The sequence below is a fragment of the Patella vulgata genome, chromosome 2 (genome assembly GCF_932274485.2).
Source record: "Patella vulgata chromosome 2, xgPatVulg1.2, whole genome shotgun sequence".
In the NCBI taxonomy this organism is placed as follows: Eukaryota; Metazoa; Mollusca; class Gastropoda; family Patellidae; genus Patella; species Patella vulgata.
Window position 1 is genome coordinate 69912804 of NC_065880.2, and position 19988 is coordinate 69932791.

Consider the following 19988-nt stretch of genomic DNA (forward strand, 5'->3'; position numbering starts at 1 on the left):
CAACCTGTGCATAACTGAAGGCGCCTTATACAGAGATGTCTTCAGACCAAGTTTAAGTTAACTACTGTAAAATGAAATGTATTGAAATGTTGATATAATTTTAAGTAGACTAAATAAGAAAGATAAAGAAGATATTAATATCAATATGTTGTATACACTTGTTTAATATATGTTATATTTACACAGAAAATAATCCAACCAAGCCAGTGTTTGGTCATCCATTAGAAGAACATCTACGTGTTACTGGTCGTGATATAGCTGTAGTTTTAGAAGCTTGTGTTATGACTTTATTATTAACTGGTATGGATGAAGAGGTAAACAAAATATACTCACATTTCTTTAAGAATAACAAATAAACTATTTGCACCCCAAATAGAATTAGATCATAATTTTGAAGAATAAAAATTAAATGATGATTTATTATTAAACTAGAAATAAAGTATAAAGATACACAGGTCACAATTCTATGGGATACAATTACTGTTCAATTACTAAATGCCATTGAAACACATCTGTACTAGGAAATGACTGAATGAATGAATGAATGAATGAAGGATTTCAAAACTATATTCACATGTATTTTGCTGTTTTTCAGGGTTTATTTAGAATAGGTGGAGCATCCTCCAAACTAAAGAAATTAAAAGTAAGTGATGATAGATGATCATACTGGTGAGATAGAGTTTAAGAGTTCATTTCATAAATGATTTTCATTTAGCAGTAGAAAACACTGATGTATTTCCATTCAGTAGTTGAAAAGAGATAAGCATAATGTCCAACTATGCAAAGACTAGGGTTTCTAAATTTACCCCAGCATAGCCAAAATAGGGCATCAAGGAACTAATCAGGGGCTCTGCGGTACAAATACAATTAGGTAGAGATTATAGGCCTATTTTGATTCTAAAAGTGATGATATTTTGTTTAGATTGTTTTAGCATGTTTTGATACCAAAAGTAATGATATTTTGTTTGTATTATTTTAGGCCTGTTTTGATGCTAATATTGTAGATATGGAAGAGTTTAGACATGACCCACATACTGTAGCAGGTAATATATATTTAATGGACGATCTTTAGAAAGAAGTAATTTTTTCCAAATTTGTTAAAAAAAGAGTTATATTGCATTGTTCCACTTCTGCTTGATGTATTAACAAAAATTGTTAATAGCTTCTAGATTTAATGTCATAACTCACTTTGTAGAATCTTGTGAACACTCATGATAGCAACAATAGTAATCTTTTAATCTGCTTGACATTTGTGTATATTAGTGAAACAGATGATTTTATTGAATTTTAAACATTTCCATTAATTACTTCTAGGATTATGGCCTTTGCTTACTTTGTAGGATGTTTAAAATGTTTTAACAGCAAAAGGTTATCATTTGTTTCAATTATTGCAAAGAATAAGTTACAGAAATTTCTGATAATTACTACTAAAGTTATAGCCCTTGATTATGTTGTACAATCTTGTCAGCACTGCAGGGATGTTTTGATATCTATAGTAATGATTCTACTTTTTATTTACCTAAAGAATCATTGTGTTGTCGAATGTAACTTATGTCGTCTGCTAGCCTACAGGTCATGTGATATTGAGAAGCTGCTGGAACATCTCCCTGCATGCTGGAGATCTTGTACACGTTGATAAGGACTGAACAATTAGTATGACATGCATACGATATAGCAGGTGTTCCATGGAGTTTACTATGTACTGATGTACGATATGATGATATGTGATATGTGCAATAAAGAACTTATACATAGCTGTGTATCTATTTAACATGAATGTGTGACAACCTCCTATCTTTTATCTTTTAGGGGCATTAAAACAATATCTGAGAGAATTACCGGAACCTTTATTAACATATCAGTTATATTCAGATTTTATGGAAGCTGCTTCATTGTAAGTTCAATATTCAGTATTTGTAGAAATTAATATTCAGTCTGGCTATGATGCTGGCAAGAAAGTACACAGCAATGATCCCTTGGCAGGTGGAGTTTTGCTGAAAAGAAATTTTAAAGTACTGAGTAAATGAAAACACTGCTGTTTAGGCAATATTCTCCTCTTTATATCAAACATGTAATCATAGAAAGTTAAAAGTACCTCAATTTAAAATGGCCATGCCCATTCTGTTTATTGTTGTTAAGATTTGTCTTGAACACTAAAAATTGTTTACTCAGCTTCAAAAGCTTGACAACTGTTGATGAAATATTAATCCGTAAATTTTATGCCTTGAAAGTATCATGTAATTGGTAATAAATGTACTGTCAATTCCTTTCTTACAGACCAAAAGATAAACTTCATCCAGCATTAAAAAAAGTAGTGGATACCTTACCGCGTATTAACTATAATAATTTTAGGTAAGTACTCCCATTGAAATTCTAATAAGATGAATGTCATTAAGCGTATGTTTATCTGATGTCTGAAACATTTGTTAGTATCTCTACCAACATTGATGTCATCAATAAATTAACTTAAAACCAACCAGGGGATAGATAAACCCCAGGTCAGCCCACAACTAATTATTTACACGATAAATACAATAGTTACAAATTCTTCTCTTTTTTACAAATAGCAATTATTTTACAGCTCTTCCGAAGATTAGAGAATTTCCATTCATCCATAAGAGATCTAGATCTACCCTTTCCAAGACTACTTAATTTTTTGAAAACTTTCTTCAGAAAAGTCATCGCCAAAAATTATATTTCAATCGCAATTGATATTTGACAGTCTGAGTACCGGTCCTAGACTTTTTTATAGATAAAAATTGTTTGATCCTGATTATCTTTTTGTTTTTGATTTCAGATATTTAATAAAATTCTTAGATAAATTAGCAAAAAATAGTGATAAAAATAAAATGAGTGCGGGTAATATAGCCATAGTTATTGCTCCTAATCTGCTTTGGTCACCAGGAGAAAATGCGTAAGTATACAAATATTTCTCATCTGCTATATGTTCTCCTGTAATCACAGTAAAAACATAAAGCTTTATCCCATATACATTCATATACATGTATAACACAACAAATAAATGCTTCAAGAATCTTATCATATTGTTATAATAAACAGTTGACAAGGAGTCATGCATAACAAATGAAATGAAATAAGAGTTTAACGTCCTACTGTTCTGCTCCGATTGGGCTTATGAAGATGGGCTTATGCCATATGGTGTGCTGGGAGGGAAATTTTTCCCGGACAGTGGCACTACGGCCTTCTCTTATATCCCTGCCAAGGGATCTTTTACGTGTATGCCAAAAGACATGTTTTTGGTCCTATCTGAATGACTAGACAGCTGTCCTTGTCAGGCCCTCCGTCCTGCACCACTGACAAGGGGAAACCATGCTGGAAAATCCCGATAAACTTTCCCGGTCAACACCAGGATCAGACCCGCCACCTCCAGACAAGCTAGCCAGCGTCTTACTTACTTAGCCACCATAGCTCCGCGATGCATAATAGGTATCTTGTTTCACTGATTGCCAGTGAAATTAATCAACTGAAGAACTTGTCTGTCAGTCATTTGACCTACCAGGAAATTACATCTTCAAAGAATTTAACCTTTGAACAAAATTAAGTAGAATTTATAGTTTTGATTTGTAAGAATATATCAAATTAGACTAATAATTTTATATTCTTTGAAAAAAACATCTTGCTAATCCAAGATCAAAAATTGACCAGCTAGCAATATTTTGAAGTGAAAGCCTTGATTCTTTGTCCATTGTCTCCTCCCCACTCCAGAATTGGCTAATGAGACAAGGTGGTTGGGTGGCCGAATCATCTAATGTGTGCGCTTTAGATCAAAAGGTTTGTCATTCAGTCAGCTGGCTTGGTTTTTGATTCCCAGCTTGTCCGTGGCAAGTAGTAGGGGCACCTGTCCAATCCTGCAGGTTTCCTCTCACTGCAGAAGACCTCTATGCACTAGCTAATTTGAAATAAAATTGACCCATATGTAGTCCCATATGAATGACCAAGTTTATGTCGTGGGTGGACGTTAAACCTCATTTTTCTCTCTCTCTTGCTAATATATAAGACAGATCAAATTATGTACCCATATATTCTTAACATTGAGCGAATATATTTTTACTGATCATCTGGTTTTTACCACACTTGCATTATCTTCTCTTTTTGTGAACAGCTTGTTTGTGACTGGAATCATCTGTTCAGGATCACAACTTGATGGAGATGTTCCTGTTGGAACTTGTTTCTATTTTATTTATCTCTATTACAGACCTAATATGTTAACAACAGGATCTTTAAGTACCATAATAGATGCTATTCTTAGTAATGCTGATTTTTTCTTCCCTGGAGGTAGGACACAATATATTCACTTTCACTTTTATCGTTTTTTGTATTAACATGTTTATCATATATGGAATAAGTTGATCAATATTTTTATCATGTACAAGACCTTATCTACAATCTCACAGTCTGATTTGAAAATATTTTAGGCCAGCAACATCTGGGTGGTGGTACCAGTTAAATTAATATCAATTGTTGTATTGTCTGTTTTCTCAGAATCAGATGATGGTCCTAACCTTAGGCCAATGGAATTTATCAATTTATTTAACCGTTTAGAACTTGGTTCATGTAAATATTGACTACCCCCAGTTCCTTGAAGAAAATTAGAGAAAGGTGATATATTAATACCAGTACATCCCCAGACAGACCAAAACTGCTGTTCCTTAGCCTCAAACCGCCTGAGATTTGTGTAGCTTTCCATATTATAAAACCACTTACTAGTTTGTGGCAGGGGAGTTGAAGGAGCCCTAGTTAAGGCTGTTTGGGGTAGTTTTTAAAAGTAACATAAAGTTTGAGATTGTAGATGTATATTCAATATTAACATTTGTTCATTTCTATTACATATATTATTTTTTTCTGGTAACAACAAATTTATACTGTATAGTACTCTGATACAATATAATGATTGCTGTTATCTTTGTTTATTTGATAAATATATAATCATCATACGTTAATAATCTATTCATATTTCCATATTTTTCAATAAGTATCTTGTTCTGATATTAATGGAAATACTCCCCCCTTTCAAGTGGGTAAATAATATGATATGTATTATCATTCTATATAATTTAATACTTTTGAATTTATTTAAATAGAAAATAATCTATTCATAAATGTATCGTTCCTTTCATTCCATGAATACATTAGATGGTGATATAAGATGATTCTCACCACTGTAAATTATTATATTTCATAATATCTGAATACCATACCATAACCCGTCACAAAATATAGAGTAACCTCAGCCAATTAGAAATACATTTATAAAGACACACCAATTTGAATTTTTGTTTTCGTGAACAAAGCACTGATTTTACTTGCTATTTTGGAGGGATACAAAACCTTGTACACGATACTCAAGAGAAAGTTTTTTTTATACATCAAGATCCAGAATAACTTGAAATTAAATTGAGTTGGCCTAAATGTATTATTGCGCTGGATGGGCTGCATTGACTCAGATGTTATGAATGATAATAAAGCAGTACTTATATTGAAGTTTACTCAGCCAGTCAAACATAGAGCATTAGATCATATTGAACATTTCGGCACATGGCAGCACGCTTCCAACATCCTGTCAGATCACTTGCTTACAGCTTTTCATTGCTATATAAAGCTGCTGTTTACAATTATTAGAAATTAATCAAAAATTGTGGTTTCAAAAAGGAGAAGGGGTATCTTGTTTTATTGTTCTTTATTTAAGGAGAAAATTTGCATGTATTTTTTACATCAAATATTATTGTTAGGTAATGTAGAGCTTCAAATATTATAAAAAGGCTGAGGCAAAAAAATTATGTACTGGCTCCTGAAACAGTTAAACTGTTATTTCAAAATTTTTACTGTGCTTTATCCTGCCAGAACCCATTTAAAGCTTGGTCTACTGGAACACAGGTAAAAACACCTCACTTTCATTTTTATATGCCCAAATGGAAATGTGGTCATTATTACCGTCACGCATGTCCGTTCTTTGTCCACTATTACTGGCAAACATTCTAAAGGCTGCAGTTATTTTCTGGTCTTTTTGAAATCTATATTGTGTTTATATTATTAGAGCAATCTAACTCTATTGAATTTGAGCAATTTCTGATAATAACTTCTGCAATGTTTCAATTCATATGATGAGGAAGCATATTGGGAGTGCAAAAGCAACAAACTATTTCAAGAGTTATTTTCCCTTGTTCATATTGTAGAATTTTGTTAACACTTTACTGATGTTTATCATTAAAAAGGTTTCACTTCTGTTTAGCAAAATAATTTCAAATGGAACAACCAGTTTGTGGACAGCTCAGATGATTTAGCTGCTGTAGGAATATCTTTAGTTGCCTGTCAACCTATCTTTATTGATGTCTGAATCTCTACATTATATAATATGTCATTGGGTTGCAGGTTTTAATAGCTAAATTTTTTAATAGTTTTTAGGTTCCCTTTATTAGGCACTTTATAATGACTTCCCCTCGGTTATCTCAACCCTGTTATCACTCTAATTCCCAAAGGTCTTTTATTTTTTTAAGTTTCCAAATAACTCACCTTCTTTTAACTCACTTATGCATTTTTTTTTCAAAACTCAGACCTAGAGTTTGCAAAAACTCTACGAGGAACAGCTCCAGCTATGTCAACAGAAAATGTTAATATTTCTACACAAGATAAAACAGACAGTCAATCAACTCCTCCCAGTGATATCAGTCGACAAAGCTCAATCCGAAATAGTCGACTTGACTTTTATAATAATCAAGTGCCATCGCAAAACAGTCGCACAAGTTCACAAAGTAGTTTCCTTGAGGGACGCCATAATTCTGGAAGTGCTAGTGAATCGAGTGATATTTTCCTGGACACAAACATTTTATGTGACAATATTTCATTGGATGAATCACTCTCGGCAGCTGAAGGTGAAAGTTCATCTCCTCGCAGCAGAAATCTTTCTAGTGCTCAGACTAATCACAGCGCTAACCAATCACCAATCAGATATAATAACATTAATCATTCACGGACTGGGAGTAGCTCGCCCCGTTCTCGGTCCGTGCCGCCTGCACAAGTTGCCAAAAGTTTCCATTCTGATGTCTATAGTACTGTTACCGCTTTACAGTCGTTAGGCTCCAGTTCAGGTTCATGGTCAGATTATTTTAGCAAAGTTCAGGCGGTTAGGGATGAAACGTTCCATCATACTCCCTCGACTCAATCCACCGGTGCCAGTAATCAAGGGAAAGGGGACACAACTCCTCCTATTCCTCCTTCTGATACCAGTGTCCAGAATAGTGGGGAAACCACGGAAGAAAGCAAAGGGGCACCTTCGAACTTAACATCCAAAAAAGGTTAGAAACAATCTGGTGTAGATGTAGATATTGCTATGGTAACATTTGGTGTTATTGGGCCTTTAAAATTCCTTGCTCTCTCTTCAGCTCCGCGAGTAAATTGTTCACACTCTAGTATTAGATTTAGTGATAAAAAAAAGTTAAGTGATTGGGATGCGATTAGTTGCACTTCAAAAAAGTTTAAAAATTAAGATTCATGCACAAATTTAGGTAAGTTTAAAAATTAGATTCTTTAGGTAAGTAAAATTCAGGTGAAATTAGAAAAAAAAAAATTTAAAACAAAACCGAACAGGATAAACTGGACAAAATTAAAAAGTATTAAAATTTGAAATAAACAAAATGAAAACAAAACAAAGAACGATATTAATGCTTTGCTGATATTAATAACATATTTGTTTATTTAGTTTTATTACTAAAAATGAACGACCAACCTAAAACCGTGTTTTACAAATTGTTGTTATCCCTCCATTTTACAACTTCCAATAAACTTAATCTAAATTTGTAGAAAATTATAATCAGTATGGATTTTTATTTGTTTTCCTTTTTAATTTCCTTTATTTACGTTATTATTTCCTGTTTCCAGCTTTTGTCATTGTGAATTTTAACCAATCGAAATTGTAGAGTCGATTTTCTTCTGGATTTACATGTAGCTTTTCACATACCAGTTTGTTTCGCCTTTGTCACCCCTTTGCTTGCTTCCCAACAAGGATTCTTGCTCTTTCTGCTTTTAAATTATTTGGGGAAACTAAATTCTTAATTTATTTTTAATTATTTAACTTTTTTTTTGCATGGGAAACTTTTTAAAACTTGTGAGGGCTTGCCTGGAACATAGAGGATTCTAATCCTGATTTTGGCATGATGGGATAGTTCCAATAGAAGCTCCAGCATGTCTCCATCACAGTTTTGAAATTCCCTGAAATAAAGAATATCGCTTGAATTGATTTTGTTTTTGATTATTTAATAAAACATTTTTTTAGCATTTTTTTCACTTGCAGATGTGATATGAGTTTTTGTTGTTTTATATTTAAGCTTATTAATGATTTTTATCCATTGTTTCTGCATTGCAATTATATTGTAGAACTGGAAATTACATTTAAGCTGGTCTATTTGTTTAAATGGGGTATATTTTCAGTCAAGTAGTTTTGGCTATCGACATCCAAGTCTATATCATCGCTACTATTATTGAAAGTTGTTTTTCCTCGAGGTGGAGTATGCTAACTCCTCCCAAAACACCTGATTTTGATTATTTTGATTCACAATGCAGGAATTCTTCTTCCAATCATTCATCTATATAGTTTTATCATATAAGTTATTCTAATAAATTATATTAATTTATTCAAGGCCAGAAAAATAATTTCCAGTTTTACTCTATTTCATTTATCATTGTTCTTCATTTTCTCTGATTAATATCAGTTTCATGTATCACCTTTCATCAAACTAGATTATTTTTCATTTGAAATTTATGATCTCTAGCAACAGTGCATTCAAATAGACAATGAAATAGAACTGCCAGCAAAGTCATTTAGTCATATCTTAAAATTCATGTACTGAATAAAATGAATCAGATGAAAAGTTAGATGATTGAAATTGTATGATAAAAATCTTAAGTTTTACATTTGAAGGAAAGACAACATACAGTATTCAAACATCTTGATCTTGTGATCTCGAAATAAAACGAGTGCACTGCAGCTTATATCATGTAAAATATTTCATCATGGCATTAAGACAGTCTGTTGTTAGTTTAGTTCCATCAAAAAATTAGTTTTATTTTTAGGTTGGCTGAAGTACATTTATATGCATAAAAAGTCATCTATATTTATCTTCTTAAGAACTTGTAGCACCTTCGTAATCCTGTTTAATCATCATCCATCATTGATCTGTTAATGTTTGTGTCAAGCCCTTTCGGAACATACCAAACATCAACATAATCATATACAATTGGGATTTTTATAAATATGCAGTAATGAATGATATGTAGGAGTCCTTTAATACTCTCAGATTTCTAATAAGCCATTTTATGATAAACATTGTCTGGATGTGGTTGAAACATATGCCATATAGAGATCGAAATCGATGTGAAATAATTTAATAACCGAGAAAGAGAAATTCAAATGATTCCCAACTCTGCATTTATAGTATAAGCTTTATACTCATTCTATACCATTAACATGAGAACTGAATAGATCGACTATTTATCATCATTGATAGCATTAACTAACATTCATTTTATCATTCTGTATTTTTATTATAATAAATTTAGTTAATGATATCAGCAAATAAATTTGTATAATTAACAACCACCTGTACAAAAACTGTTATTATTTGGAGCAGACATTTTCATAAATCATGCTCTTGAATCTCTTACCATGAACACAATACTGGGATATACAGCACCAAATGTAAATCATCACATTTACATATTAGAAAAAACATGTATTATAACTAATATTTATAAGTAAAATAGTTTGTTTCCATAAGTGTTTACAATTAACTGCTTGTTTTGTCACATACAAAGACAGGCAAGTCTTGAAGATAAAGCACTGATGCAGTGTATATTTTCAAAATTCATGTTTTATATCATAATATCATAGTTCCATATTAGTACCATTTGAAAAAAAAACAACATTTTTTTTAAAAAGTGGGTATAACTTACTAGGTGCTGAAACAGTATTTTAAAATTTGCACATGTGTACATATATATGTATATATTCGAGTGTAGAGCATTGTAGTTGCTTTAATTAGATTTTCTTGTCAGTTGTATCTGTCCTGTTTAGTTTGCTGCATCTTTGTATAGTTTATGTATTATCTGTAATACTTTTATATATCATTTAGCTAAGTAAATCTGCTATATTTGTTATAAATAAGCTATAAAAATGTATAATTAATCATTTGCCATATATATTTGTTTAATATTGATAGCTTTTTGTAGACAGTATTTAAGAATTTACAACAGTTTTTTTTATATTTTTGTAGAAGATTTTGTACACTGTATAATCATATTATCTGTTACACATTTTAAATCCAATAAACTTTCCTATTATTTGTCTTAATTAAACTGTTTTTATAAATCTGTTTTTCTAATTTCAGAGTTCGATTTTTCTAATGTTGGTGAACACACACCTCCGAGTATGAGTCCATCACAAACTCGTGCCGATCAACGACCATTAGAAATAAATAGTACCCTGGCAATTCAGTCTAATAATCTGTCAGTGTCACCCAGTATAAATAGACCTGTAAGTCCAGTCTCACCTGGTATAGATGTTAGTTACGGTCAGGATAATCAGAGGTAAGAAACATATCCATGCTTGTTCGTTTGTTGTGAGCATGAGTTTATATAACCTTAGTGACCTCTCATGTGGGTCTGTCTGTATGGTTTTTGAATCTGAAATATTAATTCTTTCTAACCCATTCTAATCAATCATCGATTGAATGCCATCAACCAATTCTAATCAATCATCGATTGAATGCCAACAACCAATTCTAATCTGTCATTGGTGGAATGCCACACACCAATTAGAATTGATCATTGGTTGAATTCCACACATGGATTAGAATTGATCATTGAATTCCACATGCCAGTTAGAATTGATCATTGGTTGAATTCAACACGTTAATTAGAATTGATCATTGGTTGAATTCCACATGCTTATTAGAATTGATCATTGGTTGAATTCCACACACCGATTACAATTGATCATTGGTTGAATTCCACATAACAAATAGAATTGATCATTGGTTGAATTCCACATGCCGATTAGAATTGATCATTGGTTGAATTCCACACGCCGATTAGAATTGATCATTGGTTGAATTCCACAAGCCGATTAGAATTGATCATTGGTTGAATTCCACACACCGATTAGAATTGATCATTGGTTGAATTCCACACACCGATTAGAATTTATCATTGGTTGAATTCCACACGCTGATTAGAATTGATCATTGGTTAAAATCCACACACCAATTAAAATTGATGATTGCTTGAATTCCACGCAGCAATTAGAATTGATCATTGGTTGAATGTCACATACAGATCATAATTGATCATTGGTTGATTTCCACACACACCGATTATATATAATTGATCAAACACTGGATATAGCTGTTTATCAGCTGAATGGGACACGGTACACAGATGAAAATTGAGTATAATTTGAATGCCATACCCTGATTGTAATTGATTTTTAATTACTCATCGACTGAATGCCAAACATTGATTATAATCATTCTTCAGTGGAATGCCCTAGCCCTACACTGATTATAACTGGTCATTGGCTGAATATTGATTAGAATTGATCATCAGTTCAATTTGTTTTATAGCCCAGAACAATATGGCACACAGAAAAGAACGGCCAAGAAACCAGCACCACCCCCTCCCCCTGACAGACCATACACAGTAGCAGTAACAGCAAGTGTAACTAAACAGAATACCAATCCCTATCAAACGTGGCCCAGACATCAAGGGGCGCCACTAGCATCACCAGAAATTGGATCATCAACAGTAGATATAGAGGAAGAAACGATACCAACAAAACCAGCCATAGTGGACAGACCACACCCTCCTGATAGACCCACAGGTCCCCCACCAGATCGACCTAAAGCCCCTCCTCCACTAGCACCTCATCCACAAGGTCATAATCGTTCTGCTTCTACCGGGGCCATGTTTATCAATCAGCAAGCACCCCTACAAGAATCACCGAATGGACAAGGTTTGTTTTCATCACGTGAAAGTCTAGAAAACGAACCACACATACTAACTTCACCTTCTGATTCTTCACTCTCTTCCTTTCAAATTGACAAGCATGGTAGCTCTAAACGAGCTTCACGGCCCACACCTCCACCACCCCCACCTCCACTAAATAAAGAATCCGAAGACACACATCTTTAATGTATTGTTTGTTTTGTTTGGTGTGTTGTTCTACTACAGTTCAGTTTGCTAATGTTTCACATTTGAGTTTTAATGTTGGACTGCAATCTCTACAAACTATCTACCTTCTCTTTATATTTTACATTCTAATTAAAAATAGGAAAAAAGCCAAAGATGATTCTAAGGAACTCTTTTAAGTTTAGATTAGTAATTATTAAAGGAGACATAACCAGTATTTTTAGGGAGTAAAATACTGGTAGTTAATTCTGTGCAAATGCTCTTTAGATCTATGTACCATGTGGCTGGTTAGAACATGTGCCATATCTGATTGTCAAATAGTGAAGCAAAATTCATTATTTGAGCTTAGTAACCTGGTCTAGGTAATCATCTGTTTCAATATGTGTCGGCCCTTCTTGTAGTAATGTATTACATACTTTTTTATAGTCTGTTATGGCTCCTTTAATTAAGAAATATCCTGTCAGTCAACCTATCTGTCCACATGATATTTTTATGTAGGAGAGAATTTCTTCTTTTAGAATAAAATATTATGTTAGTATTTCATCAGAAGAAAGGAAATGTGTATATAAAATATGGATTATAAGTATTATTATAGATTAATTTGTGCAATGAAAATAAAGCATTTAACAGGTTGATTTCAATTTCTAACAAATTTTGAGTAGGGCCTCTAACAACCTCTATAGTATGTGGAAGAAACCAAAAAAATACCACATTCAAATAAACTATGTAAAACTCCTAAAATCTAACAAATGATGGCACATGCCATACCCCACAGTGTCATATGCTTAATTTTTGCGATAAAATCTTGAGGTAGAAAAAAAAGTCATCATGAAAGTCACAAAAAGAAAAATGATCTAGGATGGGATTATAAGAAATAATATTTAAAAGAACTAATTTCACTAAACAGATTTTGAAATCAACCTTTTTAGAATGTTAATCATGTACATCAGGAATTCAATATAGCTACCCCCATGTGATTTTAAGTGTCACTGTTTATATTTATTATGTATATATATATATAAGATTTGTTTTATTGGTGTACAGATTATTGTGATATCATAATATGTAAATATAATTGCACAGATTTTAATTAAAAGAGAAATTTTAAGAGAAATTGAACTACAGCATAGAGTATAACAAGGTTATTAAATAATAAAAAGAGATTTTATCATAAGAATATAATTATTATCATACTGTGATTACAACAACGTTGTTGGATTAATTGTTTTATTATTGAGAGATCAATTATATTAGGACATATTATTACAAGGTCTATACAGAGATAGTTGTTGTTTGTCTTGTAAAATCATGTCAGTAATAAGTAATATGCCTTTTTTTACTGCTGTTGATATAGAAAAGCTGTGAGATATATATTATAGAGTATACAGTGATAATTACACCTATACGCTGACTTTTGAAAATTGAGACATTCATATATATTCAGATTTTGCATTAGAATTGATAATTAAGTCATAGTGTTATCTTTGATTAATAGATGGAAGCTTAAGTTAGTTGGGATTGACATTTTTCAGTCAGTAAACAATGTGTGCTTATATATAGGTTACAGCACTGTTTCAATCGATAAGTGTTTCTTCAACTTAGGGAAGGAATTCCAGCTGACCTGTCAGATCTATCTCCTCAAGTACCGTGGTATTGAACTCTTGTAAATAATTTTTGTTTATGAAACTATATATGATAATAAGTACACAGCTTATTTGTAACTTTGTGTTTAAAAGAGTAAAAAGAGGTTTAAGGTTTGGGAATTGACTGGGATAGGGTTGTCTCTTAAATTTGGCAAATTTAGTTTTCTGTAAAATTGATAGAAATACGTATTTAGTTAAAAATATCTGGTATTGGAAAGTAATTGATTTAATGCAACTACTTACATTTTTTGGTCAATGGTTAATTTTAACGGTTCAATCCACACTAAAATGTATTCAAGGATTATGTACCATTTAAAACAAAAAATCAACAGCAGATAATTTCCCGACTTAATTCAATCTGATTAAAAAGAGATCCATCAAAAGGTGTGACTAGCTTGCTAATATTGTCTGCCAAATGTTTGGAAATTTTTAATTCATCATAACTTTGAACCACTTTTGGACGTTTATTCATTTTAGCGAATCAACATTCATAATATTTGGTTTGTTAGGGATTCAAAATACCTCAAATGATGACCAACAGCTTTATTTCAATCTAAAGGTTTCTTTTTTCAAATATTAATTATAGTAGGCCTTTTCTTTTTCTGATTTATTAACTCAAAACCTATTTGATGTCATGTGATGTGAGATACTGTTAAATAGTATATTTATCTAATTTTTATTCTCTACTTGTTGTATTTAGATAAAGAAGGCAGTAAAAGTGATGGGGTAAGACAAGAGGCTATGTAGATTAACACACAATTTAGAGCTGATTGACCAATTATTATACTGGTACATACATTCTCTCATATTTTCCAGCTTTATTATAGCATTTCTAATAAAACAAATCACAGCCATCAAACAGTTTTAGGATAGCCAAGCCCCTGTAATTCTTTGGTGAGAAAAAGAATATCCAAAATAGATTCTTCTTAATGCCAGGCAAGAAAAAAAATTGATGATTGCATTTGAGAACGGAGCAATTTTGTTCAAATTCAAAGAGAAGTTACCATAAAGTAACAATCTTTCTTGTGTAGTATGAAACATACTGATTTTTCATCTTTAATAAGGCAGTTTCTTAAATTTAGGTTGTTAATTAAATTTGAGCCCTGTTTAAGTATATATCGAACTATAGAATTTGTACAAATAAGGAAATACAAAATAGAAATGCTATAAATTCATATTACTCTGTATTGCAATTATCATGTACATTGAAAAATTTTGTTTCATTGAAATGAAAGTTTGGAAGTGTACATGCAAACATTCTTTAAAATATTCTTTCAAATGTGAAGGTTTCTATAATTATGATCAGTATATATATAGCTGCATGTATATATAAGCACAATGCATAAATCTAAAAATATATATAATTTATGATGAAATACAAATCATAATCCTTCATTTATCATGTCTTATCTCATGGTTAAGGTACCATCAGTCATTATAAATTAATGTCACATACATCATGGAATTAGAATACTGTAGTAAGGTTAATTCCATCCATACATGTACTAACTCATTTAGAAATTGTCTGAAATAGTTTCGGTGAGAAAAATTGATTTACCGGTATTTAGAATTGAATGTTGTATTATATACCCATTATTTTAGTAGAATGAGAGTTGATTGTCAGTTTTAGTTGACTGTCAGGAATGGGTTTTGAGAAGAAAATAATGTTTCAACCATGTTAAACCTTAGATCTATTATAAGGTTAATGGTCCAACCTATTCTGAACTTGTACAGATAAAAACATTTATAAGTAAAATATAATTAGTCTGTAAAGCAGCATGAAAGGTGTGTTTGGGATGACTGATTAAAGTTTTATATTTCTAACATTAAAAACTTGCTCTAATTGCATGTGGCATGCTAAGAATAATACTAACACAATAAAAAAAACCAGTTAATATAACATTTAACCATTTTTCCTAGAGCTAATAAAATATTGGTAGAAGACCAGGATCAGAATCTTTAAATAACCAGGAAAAATCCCAGTAGTCTAGAATTTGAATGTTTAAAGATATTTGCTGTATCAAATTGACTTCTTTAAATAAAATATATTGGGGTTTTAATCTAAGAAGAAGTATCATCTCCTCCCAGCTGTAACTAATTGTTCAACCTAATAAATTATCTATCGATATATATCATATATTAATTGTAAAACTAATATATTAACTAAACCTTGTATCGTTTCAGGAGTAAGAAAGTATTGTGGCACGTTAGTTTAGCATCAAATCATATACCTTAACCAGGTTCAATTTATGTCTTTATGATTTTTGGCAATACATTTATTAATTTTCTTACCCGAAATTCAGCTTTTTATTTTTATGATGCATGCTTGCTAAACATATTCAATATCAAATGGCCTGTTTTTTGTAAATAGAATTTATTCGAAAAACAAACTGAAATATCAAAACCAAATGTGTAATATTACTTTTTTTTTTATCATTATGCTATCATTGTGTTAGCTATTATATAAAATAAATCATTCATAGCAAAACATAAATCATGAGCTTCAAGCTATTGCACATTTATGCATTGGTTGAAAAGAAAAAGGCAAGCGTTTGTCTTTTGGTCATTAAAATTAAAATAAAGAAATGTTTTCTGAACAGAGATTTAAAGTTTATGAACTGCTAATGTTAAAGGCATCTAGAATATACATGTGCTATATAAAGTTGTTCCGTAATGCACTTTCATCATGATTTATCATCTGCAATGTATGCATTTTCATCATGATTTATCTGCAATATCACACTTGGTGCCAGCAGACATATAAAGTCTAGATGCCTTTGTATCATATTGTATAGTTGTTGTATCTGTAATGTCACCTATATTCACCTAATACGTATCTTAACTTTGTCAGAGTTCTTAAATGGTGTTAAATCAATGTTGACCAGTTAAAACTTTTCAGAATATAATTATTAACATAAAAGATATTTCTGTGTAGTATAATATTACAAGTGCTTTATTAAACTGTTTTAGAGACGCTGTGAACTGTTCTAACTTTAAATAAGGTCTTTGTCAGAAAATTTTGTCATTTAAAGATTTTTAAAATGTATATTTAAAGTAATAATAGCAACATTTAAGGCGTTGAAAGTCAATTATAATCAGTGGATATGAATATTTTCAGCTTTTAAATGTTGTATCGGCTTGCTGGAATTGAATGTGTTTTTATGATCGTGGTTGTGATTGTTAAATCTGAATAGTCAAGAAAAAAAATGATCTCTTGTTTTTCCTGTTGTGTAAATTTGACTGGGCTTTAGTTGGAAACTTTTACCATAGTAATAATCTTATAAATTTCACAAGAGGGGGGTTGCATTAATGTATATTTTATTTGGATGTTGTTTAATTTTCTTCACATAGGACAATTATGAAATTATGTCATCGCCCCTGTCCTTGCGTCCATAATTTGTTTGTAGACACTCTACAGGTCACAATTTTTATCCAATTTTGACGAAACTTGAAATATAGGTCTTTCTCCCAAAGATCTTGGTTCCTTTCGATATTGGCAAGTATCAGATCGTAACTTCATGGATTATGGCCCCTGATTGTTTGAAAAATCATATTTTTAGCTTGTGGACACTCTAGAAGTCACAAATTTGATCTGATTTCGATATTTGTGCATATCGGATTGTAACTTCCTGAATTATGGCTCCTGTTTGTACGAACAATCACATTTTTAGCTTGTGGTCCCTCTAGAGGTCACAATTATTATCCGATCATGGTACACCATAAAGTCGGTTGAATTTGAATTACGGAAAAATCAGACGAAAACTGACGGACAAAATGGCCGCCCCTCATACGCAAATATGTGTGATTGTACGAAAAATCCCGTTTTTAGCTTGTTGACCCTTTAGAAATTACAATTTTTATCTGATTTTAAAAAATGTTTAAATGTATCACCGTTACTTCCTAGTTACTTCCCAATGATGGTCGAGTTCTAATTTCGTGAAAATCAGACCGAAACTGCCTGACAAAATGACCATTCCTTGTACGCAAATAGTGTAAAAGTATGTAATACCAAGGTTGTGAACCCACTATTTTGATGAAACTTAAAATATCTCAGTAGCTTTCAATATCTGTGCATTTCAGACCATACGTTCCTGGATTATGGCACCTGATTTTACAAAAAATCGCTTTCTTTTTTTTATTGATTTAGCTTATTCTCAATCCATCTTTTGCAAAATGTGGGCGTATCTTGCCTGGCAACCGCTGGTTATAAAAACATATCGGGTTTAAAGGGATAACAACATCTCCTTGATTTGTGTAAAAGGCAATGATACAACAATAGCCTCTCAAAGATTCTACTTAATTTTCTCAGAATGTAGGAGGAGTCAGACAGATTATTCGCAAAAAAAACCCAAAACTTATCATTTGGCAAGATTTCAACAGTGGTTGATTATACAGACATAGAAATATACCTTTTTTTTTCAGAAAAGTGGGGCCTTAAGATAATGTATCTTGCTTGATTGTATGTTCAAATTCCTGCAAAGACTAAAAAACAATACCAGCCAGCAAAGTTTTGCTGCCAAGCATAGGGGGTACCCTGTTAGAAATCCAGCTCTATTTTCAATTGTCCAAGGAACACATTTGAAGGAACTAAACCTTTAACTCTATATTTTCCATAATATTTGAAATTATAAACACCAATTAGAATTTAATATTGGTCCATTTCAATCAATATTGATTTTGTTATGTTGCCGTGAAAATGTGGGATCCTAATACTCAGTATTTAAGACACAATGAACATTTAAAATCAGTACATAGAAAAACATATACATTATATTGCAGGAGTAATTAGTAATGGCTTATTCACAAACGATAAAATAATAATAAAACGATAAAATAATAATAAAACGATAAAATAATAATAAAACGTGTAGAATGGACTAATTAGACATAAACGATTGTTGTTTAATTTGGACTGTTCGCATATTTCACTGAACATAATTGATTAGAAATTACAATATTTTAAAAATTGAATATAAATTACTTTATGTACACTCATATTACATTAATATGTGATTTAAGACCTATTTATGGTTCCAAAGAAGAGAGTCCTTTAAGTGTTAATTTGATGTCAGACATGGTTTAAAAGTAAATATATACATGTACTGTGAGTGTAATTATTGCCAGTGCTATCATTTGCTTAGCTTACACCAGGAGCATTTTACTAGAACACCCATTTGTCATTCAGCATGTGTCAGTTGTCAAACCTTGTACTTGTGTAACTACCAAGATTTTTTTTAAAAAAAAAATGTGACAAAAATTTGGTTAATTGTTGTTTTAATTCATTATTTTATTGATTTAGCTGAAAATACTTTTTGTTAAAAAGAGTTTTGGTGTGCTGCAAAATTTGTAATTGCAAATTAAAAGAAAAGTTATAAAAGAGGTTTGTGGCCTGAAACAAAGTTTACTGATGCCAAATGTTTATTTGCAAATTCAGCAACTGACTTCAACCCTGGTAGTGTCGACCCATTCACAAAAGATACTGATGTCCTAAAATCATGTTTACGAATTGATATTTATAGTGGATAGATGGTTATCGTGCTATTTACCAATATTATTTTATTTATGTTAATATGTTTCTCAAGGTTTTGTTATTTATATTTTAAATGTAATATTATGTTAGAACAATATTTCAGCTTAGCCCAATGTGTGAGGTATATATTATAATATGTTCAAATGTACATACTTATTATTGCTTACGTACAAAATATTTGTACTTTGTATTTATTTTACAAGATAATTTTTGATGATGTATTATTTCTTATTTGTATAGCTCAGCTTTTAAAGTAAAATGTGATTAAATTCATTGAATATTAAAGATTTTGGAATTAATATGAATATTTTGCTCCTCTTGGTCTGTGAATCTGTTAAAATTAATGAAGTGATAGTTTATTCACACATGGGAGCCACAGTTGCTACATCATATGAAGCTGACCATGCAGTCCTGGGTTTGATCTATTTGATGTCCTCCTTTCTCACTCTACCTACGCTAGTCTGTGCTAGCCTTGAGGTCGCATATTGGATGGATGTCTAGTCGTTTGGATGGGACTGAAAACTGAGGTTCTGTGTATACATTGATGTGCACGTAAAAGATCCCTTGGCAGTTGCAATTTGATATAAGAGCAGGCTATAGTGCCGCTCCTGAGTATA

General features: G+C 31.5%; 1 protein-coding gene across 9 annotated transcripts in view; it reads left to right on the forward strand.

Moving 5' to 3' along the window:
- The window catches only part of LOC126809485 (rho GTPase-activating protein 44), a 49609-nt gene extending 29943 nt beyond the window's left edge, over positions 1-19666 (forward strand). The window contains exons 9-20 of one of the 9 annotated variants that reach the window (XM_050534095.2): positions 187-314; positions 596-643; positions 980-1043; positions 1810-1894; positions 2278-2352; positions 2798-2914; positions 4217-4296; positions 6573-7313; positions 10401-10599; positions 11634-12022; positions 14542-14567; positions 16026-19666. In XM_050534095.2, coding sequence (XP_050390052.2) covers positions 187-314; positions 596-643; positions 980-1043; positions 1810-1894; positions 2278-2352; positions 2798-2914; positions 4217-4296; positions 6573-7313; positions 10401-10599; positions 11634-12022; positions 14542-14567; positions 16026-16031 — 1958 coding nt within the window. In that variant the 3' untranslated portion in view covers positions 16032-19666. Of the gene's footprint in view, positions 1-186; positions 315-595; positions 644-979; positions 1044-1809; positions 1895-2277; positions 2353-2797; positions 2915-4216; positions 4297-6572; positions 7314-10400; positions 10600-11633 lie in introns of all 9 variants that reach the window. The other 8 variants (XM_050534094.2, XR_007674907.2, XM_050534096.2 and 5 more) reach the window with 8 other exon arrangements.
- Positions 19667-19988: the final 322 nt, after the last annotated feature.